Source organism: Camellia sinensis, chromosome 4 (genome assembly GCF_055761805.1).
Source record: "Camellia sinensis isolate YWXY chromosome 4, ASM5576180v1, whole genome shotgun sequence".
NCBI classification, from domain to species: domain Eukaryota; kingdom Viridiplantae; phylum Streptophyta; class Magnoliopsida; order Ericales; family Theaceae; genus Camellia; species Camellia sinensis.
The window spans coordinates 24,997,178-25,014,996 of NC_138964.1; the positions used below are offsets into that span (position 1 = coordinate 24,997,178).

The window sequence follows — 17,819 nt, forward strand, 5'->3', positions numbered from 1 at the left end:
GCCAATAGAAGGACAAAACAGGGCAAGCCTTTCAGAGTTGGGCATAACATGGAAAATCACACATCTAGTTAACTGTGCAACAAAACTACCTATATATATATATATATATATATGAGAAAAGTTAGGGTTCATAAAAAAAATTTCATGAAAATGATCATGAAAGATTTATGATCCTTAGATTACCTTGATTAGTGTGTGGTGCTTTATTCTATGTATAATCCGAAGGTCACAAAACTTTCATGATTATTTTCATGAAAAAATTTTCATGATACCTAGCATTGTTGTATATATATATACATAAGATTCCTACTACAGGACATATGTAACCATCATCTATTGGCTAAATAGTTATAAACAGACCGTAAGGAAAACAATAAAGTAAAGAGGCAAACAAGCAGGAGCAATTGATCCCCCATCCACAAGTGCATGGTAGAACCTTACTCCCTCCATCACAAGTCACAGCCCCATCAGTTCTGTATTGCCAAAACAAGAAACATTATAATAACGAAAACAATTGACAAATGAGTGGGTGGATTGATCTCTCTCTGTATTGTTTTACCCTATTATATTGAACAAACACCGAAAATTTGGAAAAACATTTTACCTCGATTCTTATAGCAGCAAAATAGCCACCGATAGATTCATAAACAGATGTGAAAAATCTGCTAAGGACCACATCAGCATCCAAAGGAGGAGAGAGCACTGCTATGATTGCAATCACGGTAGGGCAAATGCATAAGTAAGCCCCAACATAGTTCTGAACTTCAACAGCTTCAACGATGAATCGCAGAAAAGAGCCAGCTACTTCTTCAAGTATTTTCATCTCATCATGTCTTACAAGTATCTTCACTTTGACAATGATGATAATGGAGAAGGCTATCAGCATAATGAGAGGCAAGTAGAGCTTGTCTTTGGTGTCTTCAACCACCACCCAGATGGCCTGGAGAAGGAGGCTGACTAGAAATTTCAGCAGTAAAAGGTTGGTCTCACCTACCATCGATGAGAGGTAGGTGAGAAGCTCCCTCCAATGGCGTAAGATGGGAAGGTAGCAGGCTACAAAGACGACAGAATACACGGCAAGAGAGAGAGGAATCAACAAGAGTGCATAGGATCTTCCTGGTAGAAGCTCCATAACTTGCTGTACTCCCAAATCAAAACTCCAGCACACAAGCTGAAGCATTCCTAGAAGAGAGGATGTGAAGATCGACGCAATCAAAGAGAAGAACCACAATAGAGCATGCATCTTTCGAAGTTGAATTGACAGAGGCAATCACTACACTAGTGTATATATATATATATATAGAGAGAGAGAGAGAGAAGATTTAGATATCCTCAACCCAGAACACCTTGGTTGACCATCTCTGTTCTTCTCTTTCTTTTGTCCCCTTCTCTCCCTGCGTTGCTCTCTCTCTCCACTGCTGGAAAATCGATTTTTAGCGGCGTTTTAAAAACGCCGCTATAGGTATTAAAAATGTCGCTAATTATTTTTGTGACGTTTAGTACCAAACGCCGACGACGCGGCCGTCGCTATAGCTTCATGGCGTTTGAAAAACGTCGTTATATTAAATGCCGCAAAATGTCCTACCTAATTGTATTGTGACGTCACTATGACATTTAGCGACATTTTGGATACATTTTAAAAATCTAACCGTTGGGGTAGGGATATAGTGACGTTCAAAAAACGCTGCCATAGCCTTTATTTTTATTTTTTTTATTTTTAACGTTGTGCTAATTTTATATGGTTGAAAAAAATACCTGTCATAAACAATTATTAAGAACTAATAATTGATGTTTATTAAAATAATAAATAAACTAAGTTTGAAAACAAAATTAAAAATAAAATAATAAGGCTCTTGACATGTTATTATACCGATTAGTAACATGATTACACTCTCATCTATCCATCACATAACACATTTGGTATAAAGTTTAAAAAAAAATTATAAATTATAAATTATAAATAAATAATAATAGTAGAAGAAGAAGAAGAAATCTGATGCACCAACATTGTATTCAAGCAATCAATATATTCTTTTTCCTTTTTGAAGACCCATCAAGTAGAGTAGAAAACTATGAAGAATCAATCAACATGCAAGAACCCTCCTATAATATACAAACTACAGACCATCTTCTTTAGATAAGTAAAGAGTTTATACAAACTGCAGACCATCTTCTTTTTTTAAGAGTCAGTAATGTATCATATTTCTCCACTTGTCCTTCAAATCAACCTAAACAAAAGAAGCCCTTATGTTAACATAAAGAAAAATAATATTAAAGCAGAAAAAAGGCACAACCATAAAAAATTCTCTCCTCGATTCTCTCTTCAAATATGTAACGATCTGAATTTAAGATGAGCTTGCAGTTCCCTCTACCAAACCTTCAAAAGAAATAAATACAAATGAGTGAGGAGCTTTACATTATCCTAGAAGATATCATTGATTATTTAATTCTCTCAGTTGACATGAAAACAGTAAGAAAAATAACGTCCAATTAGTATACATTAATGTGTTTGTAAGGGGAAAAAGTTGACATGAAAACAGTCCTCGAAGACGAAGAGGACAGAACTTTCTACCCCAACCTATATGCAAATTATAAAATTAGTGAAAAAAGCTTTAATAATCATTTGTTAATACATACCCCATAGAGGCAGATCGTCTTCAACTTGAAACCTGCTGGTTTGTTTGCTAAAAATGCCTCCATTGATTCATTGGCATTTTGTCCAAGTACTTTGCACATCTACATTTAAGAAACAATCTTTAGTGATGACATATCATTTCCTGAATAATATTTCTTCTCATAGACATCAAAATCAGGTAAGATATATGATTTGATTCTGTAATAAATGGGATTTTACCTCATTATAAAGCTGAGCCATTTCCAAACGATCTGGTTTATCGTCACAAGCAACAGCTGAAACTTCTTCTAGAGCTGCACAAAAAGAAAAGGTCGCACCATATTAGCTTCCTAAATGAGCCCGAGTTCTTTTGACATCTTATTTTGCTCTGAAGCAACTAGACATATCGAGTATTTCAAAACCACTGGTTGTCTACATTCAAACTAAACACAAACTCGCCAAAACAAACATATTCCACCTTCCAACCTTAAAACACAACCTGACCAAAAACCAGGAACCTCATAAATGCAACAATACCTCCTGTAGACACCTGATTCAGGTTCTAGAGTTGGTCATATATTTTTCAGGATTTTGCCACAGGATTTGCCAGCACCTTTGCAATTACAATCACCATATATCAGCCAATACCAAATATGGCAATACATGTGTCTAAGTTTGATATAAGTTGATATTTTGGTAATACTAGAAGAGTGAAGCCCTTAGAGCAACACATGTATGTTTTGTTACAAATCAAAGATGTACTACTAGCATTGCATATAGAAAATTTTACAGCTTGAAGAAATTCATTAATGTTTAGCTTCAATAACTGAGAGTTGTTAACCATTATTTTTTATTCACGAAAGTAAAACTTGAAGAAATGGCAAGTACACTTACGGATCACTTCTACTTCTGGTAAATCATTCATAGTTTGGGCATCAAACTCCATGGAGCATGAACTTGGTATATTTACAACCTTGGCTTCTGTCTCCAGCTCTCCATTAGGAGCCACATTTGTTTTTTCCTCACCCTACAATAACAACAAAATAATAGTTAAGAAACCAAAAAAGTGAAGTGTTAGTTAATTGTGCTTAATTAAGAATGCAATTTACACAGCTTATTTTGTAAACTCTTCCACATGGAACCATACAGAGACTTTGCAGTGGATATAGAAATGAAGTAAACAAAGACGCCAAACCAGTAATTCATAGGTTTAAAATCAAAAATAAAGCAAAAGAGATTAGGATGTTTGCGATTAAATTAATAGAAATAGAGCAGGGTTCACACTCTCATTCTTGAACTCTGAAAATTAGCTGAACAGTTGCGATTAAATTGTTACACCTACGGCTACGTCAATGTCACAATTGAGTTAAGAAAAAGAAAAGAGATGAACTTAACTTTTCCCCAATTTTCCAAATATTCTTTTTGAAAAATCTCACCAGGGAAAAGACAAACTAATATTTCCTCTTGGAAATGTTTCAGCCATTGAGTCTTCCCTGTATATTTCACAATCTCTGGAGCTCTCAACTCAACTAATTACTATATGGGCTGACAGAGTCAGGTTGTGGAAGCAGGGAAGAAGAAAAGAAAATGACAACTGCAGGGGTTGAAGTCCTGAGCAATAGCGCAGCCACTCGATTGCCTTGGCACACTTGTGATAAGAACAACACTACAATCGAGTTTTCAAATCCTCGACTAAATGCAGCCAACGCAGCCACAGAGCTTTCTGATATCTCATGAAGTTCTGATGCTAATATATGCTAGAAGCATAGCAAATAACATAGTTATCATGCACAATCCCCCTATAACAGTATGCACAAAATGTTACTTTTGTAATTTAAATCAGAGACCCGTGTCAAAATCTCCATGTCATAACTAGAATTAAACTGGCATACATTATAGAATTCAATAACTACAGTGTTCAAACAAAATCATCTAAGAGAGAACCATAAACTAATTAGGTGATTTGCCAATGTTATTAATGTGTATTAACGGTGCCATCAAAATTGCATTTCAATGTTTGTCTTTAAGGTCTTTCAGCCTTCAAGGTCCTTCAGCTTTCAAGGAATTTCCATACAGTTAGAACATAGAACTTTTCTTGATTGTTCATACCCCAAAGAGAGAATTTGGACTCTATTCACACCTAAACTAAATGCCAAGAACAAACGAATAGTGGAGTGTGAAGTAAGGTATAGGAGAAACGCATATGATAAATCATAGAGAAAACAAATAGAATCAACACGAAAGAGATGTAGATCATCTTATATTTACCCAACAATAATATCCCCATAAGAAATATAATACTTCATACACATCAAAGCAAGCTCCCTATCCCTGTCCCCAAATACATTGCGTTTAAAATTAAAGGCCAGAACAAATAACTAGAAACTAAACATCATCCATATGTTATCCATAAGAAATGTTTAAGAAATGTTTTTAAATTCCTTTTGTTTGTTTTTTTTTTTTGTTTTTGGTGTGATAACACAATTTTCATCTAAAATTTTCTGGAGAGACACCAAAAAATGACAGTTTCAAGGAAATCAAAATAACATTTTGTTTGTCAAAGTCACAATTAACGATATGCATAAAATTCACACTTACCCTAAAACCCCCAACACTAGTTTGGTCAAGTATCCAAGAACAGTCATGGCCCATGCAGTCTCCGCCTGAATGAATCAAGCAGCAAAGTCAGGAGACAAAATCAGATCTCTCTTCTTTTTCTTTTTTCTTTTTTCAAATAGAAATTAGTTTGACAAAAAGAAACATCAAAAATAATATTTTCAGATTTTTAAAAATTACTTCCACACCCAAAAAAAGTTAAAACCATATAAAAATGATGAGTGTTTTTTATTTTTTCATTTCTTTCATCAAATTAGTTTTTAGTTTTATTGAAATTTTTTCAAAAAACATATTCTCAAAAACTGCTTTTGAAAAAATGTGTAGGTCAGCACATTAAAAAAATTTCAAACCATCACCTTTTCACCTTGAGGATACATCTCTTCTAAAGCCTTTACATCTTCTTCCAGAAGAAGCAGCTCCTACAAGGTTAAGAATAAGTCAGTACCCGATTCCAATCTATCTAACCATGGATACATAGACAAGTCAACCAACAATGTAAACCTCAAATTTCATCAAAAATGATGTAATTTCTACAAACCCTAAACGCCCCTAAGCATATAATAGCAATTGGAAAAAAAGCAGGAAACCTTGTAATTGTAATTATCAATTGTTATGTCTTAAATGAAAACAATCTTGTAGTTGGATCATGATTCATGACATTAATTTCTGATGCAAACATTTTAACAGAAGAAAAGAAGCTTTTACAAATCTCAGAAACGATATTCAAATCCAACATATTGTATCTTAGACCCTACATCATCTGTAAAACTAACTTTGGGCTGAAGTACACCAAATTATAAGATGTACCAATTTTCTTGATATGTCTTAGGGTGGACTTAAACCATGCACCTTCCCTTTTAGCCATGGCAAGGCACCCTTCAGCTAACAATACTGAAAAAGGTTAGTACCTTTTCTATTGCCTTTACATTTTTACGCCACTTCCTTCCTTTTGAGCCACTCTTTTCCTCCTGACGAAGCGCATCAGCTGCTTTCTTCAATTCTCTTGCGTTCTTACCTAGTTCAGTTGCTTCCTCAAATTATCGAGTCAATTGCCTATAATCAACTTGAACATGCAAATAACCATTACGTTGATACAGAAGGCATAAATAGGTAATTTCATATGGATACATAAAGCACAATGCAAAAGGTACCTTAATATACTGTGAACGAGTGATAACAGCTTTTGGATGCCGAAAGAATGAAAAGATAAGTCCCAATGGCAGACAAGCAAAGCCCACACCGCCAAATATCTGGGTAGGACAACAAGAGCTCAATAGTAAAATAAAATATTCTTGGAAAACAGACATATTGTTAGTTCAATAGTATCCAGATCTAACAGGTCACTTTGAACCAGGATAATTTAGGGTTTAAAACAGGGTAATAAAAAAACAGAGAGTGAAAAATAAAAAACACTGGTTGAAAAATCAGTTCTGGTGATCTGGGGAAAAATAAATGAGATGTGTAAAACACTGATTGATCAATCCAAACTGATCAATAAAAAACAGAGATTAAAATTCTTCAAAACATTGATTGAAAACCATAGGAGAAGAATCGACGGGAAGGAAGAACTTGAGAGTGAGAGAGAGAGAGATATATATAGAGCTTGAGATTTTCTAAAGCGATGGTGCTCACCTTGGTAGATGATGGTACTCACTCTCCTCACCGGACGAATCTGAGATTAAATCACCGAGCTTTGAAATCGAGAGAGAACTTCGAAATCGCAGAATGAATCTGAGATTGAATCATCGAGCTGAAGAAGGTTGAACTTCGAAATCACCTTCAATCGATCAACAGATCTTCAATCAATCTGATCTAAGAATGATAAAGTAGACAAAACCTAGCATACCTGAATCAAATGATTCCATCAGTAAGTATCATCTTCAATCGAACTTGAATGTGAGAAGATAGAGATGGCACTGATCAACACTTACCACGAAGAAAGACCTGCGATCTCGAACACAAACTCGAGATGGCACATTATGATCTACGAATCGACGATCTACGAATACTTGAATCGAATAAACGAAGGGGTGAATCGAATACTTGAAGAGAAGGGTTGCAGATTAATCGATTAATAAATGAAGGGGTTTGAATCGAGAGAAACGAAAGGGTTTGAAGCAAGAGAAAGTGAAATCAGGGTACAGTGAGAGCGAGAGAGAGAGAGAGAGAGAGAGAGAACATGCTATTTACGTTAAAAAAAAAAAGCAAAAAACATTTGAAGGCGTTTTCGGAAGTTAAAACGGTGTCGTATTAAGTCAATAAGAATGCGACGTTTAAAAAACGCTGTAAAATATTAGAAACAGAGGCGTTTTTTTAAACGCCGCCAAATCAACGCCGTTAATTCTTACTTTTCCTGTAGTGCGCTCTCTCTGCGTTTCTCTCTCTTTCACCTCTGTCTTGAGAAAAAGGTGAGATATGGAGAGATACTATACAATCTATGTACAGATTTGTGGGGTAATATCATATAGCTGAGAGCTAACCCAAAAAAGGAAGAAAAGTTTACCCAAAATAGAAGAAAAAGTCGAGTCCCCTTCATTTCACTGGTTACAAAATACTGTTACAAATATCTTTTCATAAAAATAATCATAAAAAATTTGTGACCCTTAAATTACACATAGAATAAAATACCAAACATTAATCAAGATAATTCAAGAATCATAAATTTTTCATAATCATTTTCATAAAAAAAATTTCATAATCCCTAACTTTTTCCCCCCAAATATTATCATATCAAACGAAGGCTTGTTATCAAGAAAAATTGTCGGAAAGTTCTAATTTAGCATCTCTCAATTCATTTTAAAATTTAATTTTATTAAAATATTTACTCTGATTTATTTTTTATATTTATATAATTTTAAATATCCTTTCAATAAATAGTATTTAAGAAACATATCTATCAAAAAAACTAATAAATTATTGAATAACTAATGAATTGTTGAGGTATTGTAGCAAAATTAATCAAAAAATAGTTTAAAAATAATTTGTTGAAATTGATAAAATAATAATTTTATAATTTACTAGTTATATTTGACTAAAAATTACATTTGGTAAGGCTAACACGGATGCTCTAAGTTTGGTAGAAGGATTTGATGAGAGGAACATAAACGGAAAAAGAAATACAATCTAACATTTCTTTTTTGTTATAATAAAAAAAAAAAAAAGTGAAAGGAAAATGTAATATTACTTTTTGTCTTTTGAGTTCACTTAGGCTCTTTTTGGTTTTCATTTTCCAACTTAACCAAACATAAATTCTATCAACTCTTTGTCTTTGTCTTTTTATTTTTATTTCCCTTTCTACGTTCTTTATCAAATTATTCAACTAAATATAGTGAAAATACCAATCATTAGAATATGGTTAGGCCTCGTTGAAAATTTTCTATTTTAATTATTTTTTTATGAAAAAATGTGTAAAAAATAATAATATTTTAAAATATTTTATCTTGTTAATTATTTTAGTCTAAATTAAATTATTTTAACTCATTTCAATTGGTTTTGTAAAAGACCGTGCTTAAGTTTGTATAGTCCAAATATATTTGTTTTATATACGAAGGAGATGTGATTTGTTAATTTAAGGATTTGAATTTCCTCCAATTTATAACGTGACCAAACGTGATTGTTTGGGCTCCTGAGATTAATCAATGGTTTTAATTTGATAATTTGAATAGTTTATTTTACATGCTCTTTATATATATCATTTAAATAAAATTATGATAAATTACACTTATATCTCCTGAGGTTTCTGTTTAATGCAAAACCCCCTTTATGTTTGAAAAATTCCACTTACTGCTTTGTCAGATTAAAATGACATATTTATCCCTTACCTGTTATACATATATAATAATAAAATAATGCTAATATTTTGTTTATGTCATTTGAAGAGAAATAACAATCATCTTCTTTGGTTTAACTCACACAAAAAATTAAATTTTATTTTTTGTGTTTTTTTATTTTCACTGAATTTTTTAAAATATTTTAAGCAATTTTTTTCTTTAATGTTTAGATACACATAATCTAGATATACTTAACAAGTATAATATTTTGTATTTTTTTTTAAAATTCACCAAATATAAAAAAAATGCAAAAATATAAAAATTTACTAATACTGTAATAAATGTGAATGACGATATTTGATAATACTGTAATAAATGTGAGTGAATAGACGAGAAAGAAAAATGATGGTGAAAATAAAAATAAAAAATAAAAAAATTTATTCATATATAAAAATTTATATAAAAAATATCATAAAATATTGTGATAATAATGTTGTTATAAATATAAATCATGTTTATGGATATTTTGTTTTAAACTGAAAGATCACCATTAAGCTATATCTTGTTTTTGAAAATTTATTTTTAAATTTTATATTTATATATAATCACTTAATAAGAATATGTTCAGGTATAATTTAATGATGAAAAGTTATAGAATGTAGTCATGCTAATAGGAACAACAAATAGTATGGTCATTTAGAAATTTTTAAGGCATGACAGCAGTTATCCAGATGACAATTTGTAATGAGATTACAAACTTCAGGGAGGAGAATGTAATTTTTTTAATGTGAGGAGGAAGTTTGTATTAAATAAAAACCTCAAGGGGATATCAGTGTAATTTATCCATAAAATTAAGTTGATTTGATAATTGTAACTAATTTAACTTGGTACATTTTTGTCAAAAAAAAAAAAATGAACGACAAATGTTCTTTTAAAAGAGATCATTCATTTGTTTTGTTGACAAAAAAATAAATTAAATAATTTGTAATTATCAATATAAAATAAATAATTTAAATAATCGGCACAACACCTAGGGTGACCCTACACCAAACAGTAAAGCCAAGTTCTCAATTTAATCTTGGAGCCATAAAACAAGGTTTTTTTTTGTTTTTTTTGTTTTTTTGAGAATTTCAAAATACTTATTAATCTTTTTACATCGCACTTAATCAGAATCTTAACAAATATTTGCTTTATTCTACGCATCAACGAAAATATTATCTGTCCTACTATAAAATGAATCACATCTACTTGTCATGAGCTTCTTTTGATGAGTTAAGACACTTAGGCCATGTTTGTTTGGGTGGACATGAGCTTGGGATTGGACTAATAATCCAATAAAATTATTAATCCGATGTTTGGTTAAACAATTAAAGTACGGACTAATTATTTTAAACTTGACTATTAGTTAAGATAGGATACATAATCCAATGAATTCGTAGTCCTAAGACTATTAGTCATGGGAATACTAATCCAATCCGCCCAAACAAACATGGCCTTAGGTCATATTTGTTTGGGTGGACATGAGTTTGGGATTGGATTAATAGTCTAATAAAATTATTAATCCAATATTTGGTTAAACAATTGAAGTACGGACTAATTATTTTAAACTTGACTATTAGTTAAGATAGGATACATAATCCAACGGATTCGTAGTCTTAGGACTATTAGTCATGGGAATGCTAATCCAGTCCGCCCAAACAAACATGGCGTTAATTTTTTTTTAGACGGTATTAAGCTGCTTAATTTTGTCAGAATAAATCATCAAAATAAAAAATAAATTGATTAGACATTTGAAACCTTATAGCAGGAGCACATTTAAAAAAATGATTAACATAATTTTAATAATTTATTTAAAATAATTAGGATCTAATCATGAGATTATACTAATTAAGTTATTTTTTTTATAAATAACATATCTGATAAATCTTATAATATGAACAATTTAAATTATAATAAGTCTGGAAAAACTCTCCGTTCACTTGCGTGGTGTCACTTTTTCTTTTTCCATTTTTTTTTCTTTTTATAAAACTAAATAGACCAAGTTAAAAACCAGGGATTTGCTGTGTTAGTTTTCAATTTGCTTAAAATTTTCTATTTTTGAAAAAATTACAACTAAATAAAAAATAATATTTAACTAAAGTTTGTATCTCAAAAATTACAAGAAAATGAGATGCATAGTATAAATTTAAAGTTTGATGTAGATTCAAAATTGAGGTAATATGACGTGAATTACTCTTAAAATTAATGTAATCTATTGATATAGTTTGTTTTTGCTTATTTTTAAGTAATTTTTATAAAAATGTTATTGTCGTAAATAAATAACTAAATAATACATAATCAAATTTTGTTTCAATCAAAAACCCACTGTTACCTGTCAGATAAACCATAGTTTGTGTAAATTAACATATAAGCTAGCAGTTATGTATGCTAAACTAACCTGGGTATCAAAACACAACTGCAAAAATTTCCCATGGAGGAGAGTTTACTCCTAATTTGACCTGGGTATCAAAATACAACTTCAAAAATTACCCAAGGAGGAGAGTTACTCCTAATTTGACCTGGGTATCAAAATACAACTTCAAAATTACCCAGGGGTAGAGTTTACTTCTAAACTGCATGAGCTATCTATCTATCTATCTATCTATCTATACTATATATATAAGCAAATGTGGTAGGTATGTTCTTAGACCTCCAAATCTCTATTCCTAATTTTTTATAAAATCTAAAATTTTGAAAAATTGTGTGGTACTTAAGTTTCAACCTCACTTCTCTCCCATCACTCCCATTTAAAATAAAAACTATATTCTTTAATAATTTAATAACAATAATATGCTCTCTTTTTTTAGATAGAGGAAGCTAAAATAATATGCTCATAGAACAATAGTTATCCAAATAAAACTTATCAACAAGAAAAAACACACACACACACACACACACAAAGTTATTAGAAAATTAAAAAATAATTGAATTGAAAATTTATATAAAGATAATCTATATCTATCAACAAACTTCAAAATAAAGATAATTTAAATTTAAATTCAAATATTCAATATAAATAATCTACATTTAGCTATCCAATTTCACATCTCTCTCCTCCTATATATACAGTTATATTTGATTATAAACACATACAAAACTATTAATGAAATCAAACAAGGCCATTTGTATTCAAATCTAAAGGTTGGCCCACCAACATGAATACTAAATTATTAATTGTTCATTACTTTTTGAGCTCAAATCTTGGTGTTCTATGTTGCTCTTTCTCTTTCCTCCTCTTTCTTTATATATATAATTTTTATATTGTTATAGATATGACTGAAATGCTCCACACATTTGCAATTTTTGTCTAAATTTTAATTTTTTTTCCCAAGTCATCATAAATATAATACCAAGCTTGATGCCTAGAGAGTTTTTGAATTTCTTTTTATTGCATCAATGTTGGATATTATGTACCAAACAGAAATGATAGAGAACTCTAAACAATGAGCTCTAAAGCCAGCTCATGCTGGAAGTGAAGGAAAAAAAAAAAAAAAAAAGAAGCCAAAACATCACATCAATGGGTGTGATCCATTGATTAGAGCTCCCTTAGAGATCATTGTTTAGAGCTCTGAAACATTTTTCATGTACCAAAATTGCACCCCCCCAAAAAAAAAATGTAAGAAAATTATTTGTGTGTATCATTTTAATAAAGAATTTCCCGTCAAACTAAAAAGCTCTTTCTTATTTGAGAATTTTAGAGTAATAACTTGGTCATTGAGCATTCATTATATTTTTTTTTGCTTAAAATTTGATCTTTCGAGGATATTTTGGTGATGGGTTCACACAGTTTTGTGATTTCTATATTTTTTTTGTGATATTTATTTTTTTTGTATCTTTATGCAATTCTAATGCACTTTTCTCTTTTAAATTTGATATTTATTTATTTATTTGATGAGAAACTTGAATAATTGAGTCTTTTGTTTTGTTTTATTTGTGGGTTGACATAGAATATTATTTTTATCATAGCAAAATATAATTCTCAATTGATGTTTAACTAGAGTTGTTTTTTTACTTATTTGTTTGATTAATTGAATTACTTTTTATGTTTTTAGTTATAAAAATCTCATAAAAAATAAATAATAAAAGACAATCAATGTGGATGATATTAAACCTAAAACCATAATGCATCATATATTTTGCAATCCTATTTTTAAATTATTCATTTTAAACGTTATACACCGTGCATCGCATGTGTTACCGCTAGTATAGATATATATATGTATGTATAGGGGAAATTCTATAAACACCGTATAGTCCAATCCAGATTCCAGTAGCAGCCTCATATACCTTCAACGTCCACACACCCTCTTTCTCTCTCAGAGCTGCTTATTTCAGAAAATAAGAACAAAATAAATAAAAAAAAAGAAACATAAAAAGATAAAAGAAAAATATGCAAATATGACAAATGTCAGATTTCCACGATGAAATATACCTGATGATTTCCTTCCCTATCCATTTCAGAGAAGTTTGCTCCAAGTTGTTCATCAATTCGGTCAGTTGTTGGAGGTGAGAACTGCACCAAAAATTTCAATAAAAAACAGAGAGAGAGAGAGAGAGAGAGAGAGAGAGAGAGAGAGAGAGATTAATGAACAAAAGAAAAATCATCCAAAACATGAAGACATTAACATAAAAACGAGATAAAAACATTACCATGGCAAGAAATCCAAGTAGACAAGGAAAAGCACACGCAACACTCATGTCTGCATGACCCTCCCACATCATCTCAATAGATATCCTCAGATAACCCATTGCAATTTCTTCTATAACACCAATGTTTGGTTTAAGTTTTTTGATTTTCGTATTTTTTTATTTTTAGTGAATATTTTTAAAATTTTAAATATTTTTTTATTTTTTTAGATGCACCTTATTTAGATATATCTAAAAAATAAAAAGTTTGTGAAAAATATTTTAAAAAATTAATAAATACATAAAAATATAAAAAATGTACTAAATTCTTGTATTTTTTTTATATTTTTGATATTTAGTGAATTTTTAAAAGGTCTTTTTTGTAAATTTTTTACTTTTTAGGTATATTTATGTTAGATATGTCTAAAAATTAAAAAAATTACTTAAAAAATTATAAAAAATTCATTAAAAACAAAAAAAAATATGAAAAATAAGAAAGTAGAATTTTTTGAAAAGTATTTTTGAAAAATGATAACCAAGCAAGGTGAATGGTATAATGGTTCAGCACCATCTTCAGTTGACATACAATCAAGCTAGACGGAGAAATCATACCACACACACCCCATATCCAAACAACATGAAAGATGACTCCCATCAAAAGCTTGACAAATAACTTGGACGCTTCTTCCAAGTGTGATAATAAGAACAAGAAAGCCCTGATAAATGTGACGATGGAGGTATAAAGGGTGAATGAAACGGATGAAACAACCAGCATCATGGTAGCATTTGTCAATGAGGGAATGGGGTGGATTCCCCCCATTTTGACAGCAATATATGCACTCCTAGTGCATATACAGAAGTAGAAACAAACGGAGAGTAAGAACATCCAATTGATAAGAACCATTTTGATTCTGTTGAAACTGGGTTTCTTTCTTGTTTGTCACGCTCACGAGCTAGGGAAATGGTGACCCAAATGTGTAGCTATATATACATATATATAGCTGGGAAGGAGGTGATTGTACTGCCTGAAACAAACTTTATGTGGACAAAATTAGCCACACCGAGAGACATTTTTTTAATACTGGATAGTGGTGGGGTCATGGGATCAACACACCTTTTGTCTGGATGATACACAATTTTACTAATTACAAAGGTGATGTTTGGTTTGTATTTATAAAATAATTTTTCGAAAAGGGTTTATAAAATAAAAATTTATTTGGTTGTATATTTTTTAAAATTTTGGAGTATGGCAGAATTTTTTTTTTTTTTTTTGTAGTAGTTGAATAGATGAGTATGAGAAAAAAAAATAATTGATTGATATATCATATGTGAGAGAAGGAGATTGGAAAGAAAAAAAAATGACTGATTAATGTGTTGTAGAGAAAAAAAAGTAATCTAAAATTTTTTTTTTTCAAATTTTTTTAACCAAATAAATTTTTAATTTTTTTTTAAAAACTTATCACTCGAGAAAAATCAAACAAGGCCAAAGTGTTCTGTTCGCACACATAAAAAAATGTGTGAATAAATTTGTTTTCCACCCGGACGGTTGATTCTTCTGCTGCATAATTCAGCCTGAAGACTCTTTCGGCCTGTTGGGCTTTTATCTGGCTTGAGTTTGAACCTCAGGTTTGGCCCAAATGAGATTAAATGGGTGGTTGGAAAGTTGCCAGGGGTTGTTTGGGATGCCCTAAATAAGTGTACTTTTTAACTTTTTATGAAATATGAGTTGTGTTCGAAGTGATGGTAGAGAGGTAATGTGACTTAAATAGGATGATGTGACTTAAATAGGATAGTGACTTTTTGACTTTTTTGGAAGATGTCAAACCAAGCCTTAGTAAACTATTTTACTTTTCGGCTATTTTAGTAGGCTAAAATTTTTATGCTTGGAAAGATTTTTGGATTTTTATTTTATAATGAGAGAAAAAATAAAATGATTATGAGTTTAATGTGACATTTTGTCTATTAGTTATTTTAGTCTATTTTACCTTTTTGTCGATTTTAGCCTAAAACTGTCTAAAAACTTTCTTGCCAAACATCCCTAAGTGTAGCTTCGGCCTTCGATTTGAAGTCTGGTTCAGCTCGTGAGCCTGATTCCATTGAGTCTTCTATCGACCTGCTCTTGAGAGGTGTCCTGTGGGCCACCCTAGCTAACAAATATTATGAAACAAAATAGAAAAAATTCTTTAAAAAAAACTGATAATAAAACTTAAATGTTGTATCATTGGGCTAAACCTATGAGCCAATCCGTCAACTTAAACTGTTAGCCTAGAAATAGTTCGTTGGCTTGACCAGTGAACTCGTTTAGGCAAAATATGTTTGGGGGCGGTGATTGAGGGCCCGAAAGCCGTGCCCCGAATTGCCCGAAATTTCCATTTCAGGTAAAAAAAAAAAAAAAAAAAAAGGAAAAAAGAAAGAAAAAAAGAGAACAGTTTCCAAAACTGGAAATTAGGGGTATTAGGGCCAATTTTTTTAGGGCCACCAATCATTTTCCTATGTTTGGTATGACTTTATTCTAAGGTTTCAACCTATCAAAAAAAATCTACTAAGTAGACTTGGGCTACATTTTTATGGGTCAGTCAAGCGCAGACTTAGTCCAATTATAAAACTTTTATATAGTAAATAGATTAAATTGATATTTAAGTTATATATATACCTATTAACTTTTGAAAAATTATTAAGTGGTTTCAAAATATTTAATTTCTAGTGTTCGCAATAATCTGCAAAACAGGTCAACTAACCCAAAATGTAATTGTTGAGTCATCATATTTATCTATAAATTATTTTCACTACATAATTGGTTACGGGCAATATATATATATATATATGTAGTATAATTGTCACACCGTCTTTTTTTTTTTTTATGATGTGAGAATTGCATATCAATTATAATTTATTTGAAAATCAATTGAAACTCCTTTATCATGTTAATGTAAATAAATTTAAAAAATAATATTTTAAAATCAACATTACTGTCTCTCTCTATAGATGAGTTGAATTTTTTTTAGTAATATAATCCAACTGACTTGCCATCTTAAGTTTCGTTTGGAATGTGGGTTAGTTTTTTAATTTTTTAGCCTTATAATTGGGCGTCTGACCCAAAGGTCCAAGCCCAACATATCATAACCCATTTAGACCCAAAACAAATTTAATACTCCATTAAGTCCTCAAATTAACAATAAGACGAAAATACCCACAATATATCATCCAATTTACACGCGCGCAACCATCTCCCACGTCCCCATCATCTCAGTCCGATCACTACACTGTCACGTCTCCATCGCTCGAAATCGACTCCTCAGTCCTCCATCTCTCTTCCGTTCAACTCCATCCCCTCTGAAACCCTAACCCTAACCAGAAAACGTAACCGTTCATCTTCATCACCCACAATCATCTCAGTCTGATCAGTACACTGTTACATCTCCGCCGCTCGAAATCGTATTCTCAATCCTCCATCTCTCCTCCGTTCGACTCCATTCCCTCTGAAACCCTACCCTAACCACAAAACCAAACCGTTCATCTTCAACACAACACCAAGCCGTTCATATTCTCCAATCGACGACTCTCAACAACACGAAGAACCATCACCACTCTGAAGAGATTTCATAGTTCCTGACTTCCGATTCACAAAAATGGGGAAAAAAAGTAACATCTCTCTTCACCTATTCATTATTTTTCATTCACATTTGTACATCATTCTTTCATATTTCGTATATACACATTTTACATACTTCCAAATGTATAAACCCTCTTTTATATATAGTCCACTGTTTTTCAACATTCTAAACATTGTTTTTACACATAAATCCCTGTTTTTACACATTCAACACCTTATTCTTATTCTTGTTGTTCAATATTGGCTACTCTTATTCTTATTTTTGAATTTTTAATCTTCTTGTTGTTATTGTTGCTTTTTACAAAATACAATGGGCTTTTCCTATTGTTCATACTGTTTCCTTATAAAAACTGCAACATCATAGTGTTTCATTTCATCACTATACAAGTAACATATCTAAATTTATTCAAACTGCAGATGAAACTGCAAAATTACACAGTTTAACCACTACTCAAAACAAATAGCTAACTTATTATAAAGTGCAAATCAAACTGTCAAATTATACAGTTTCGTAACTGTTACCAACAAAATACATATAACT

The 17,819-nt window shown here is 31.0% G+C and overlaps 1 protein-coding gene across 1 annotated transcript; it reads right to left on the reverse strand.

Annotated features, from left to right (window-relative positions):
• Positions 1–272: 272 nt before the first annotated feature.
• On the reverse strand, positions 273–1,062 carry LOC145824522 (uncharacterized). Its single transcript, XM_082924457.1, has 2 exons — positions 605–1,062; positions 273–473 (listed from the first exon to the last, which is right to left on the reverse strand). The coding sequence occupies exons 1-2, from the start codon at positions 995–997 to the stop codon at positions 468–470; spliced, it is 399 nt and encodes a 132-aa protein (XP_082780583.1). The 5' UTR covers positions 998–1,062; the 3' UTR covers positions 273–467.
• Positions 1,063–17,819: the final 16,757 nt, after the last annotated feature.

Coding starts and splice junctions, on each gene's coding strand:
- LOC145824522 (XM_082924457.1), bottom strand. CDS start 997: ATGGTAGGTGAGACCAACCTTTTACTGCTGAAATTTCTAGTCAGCCTC.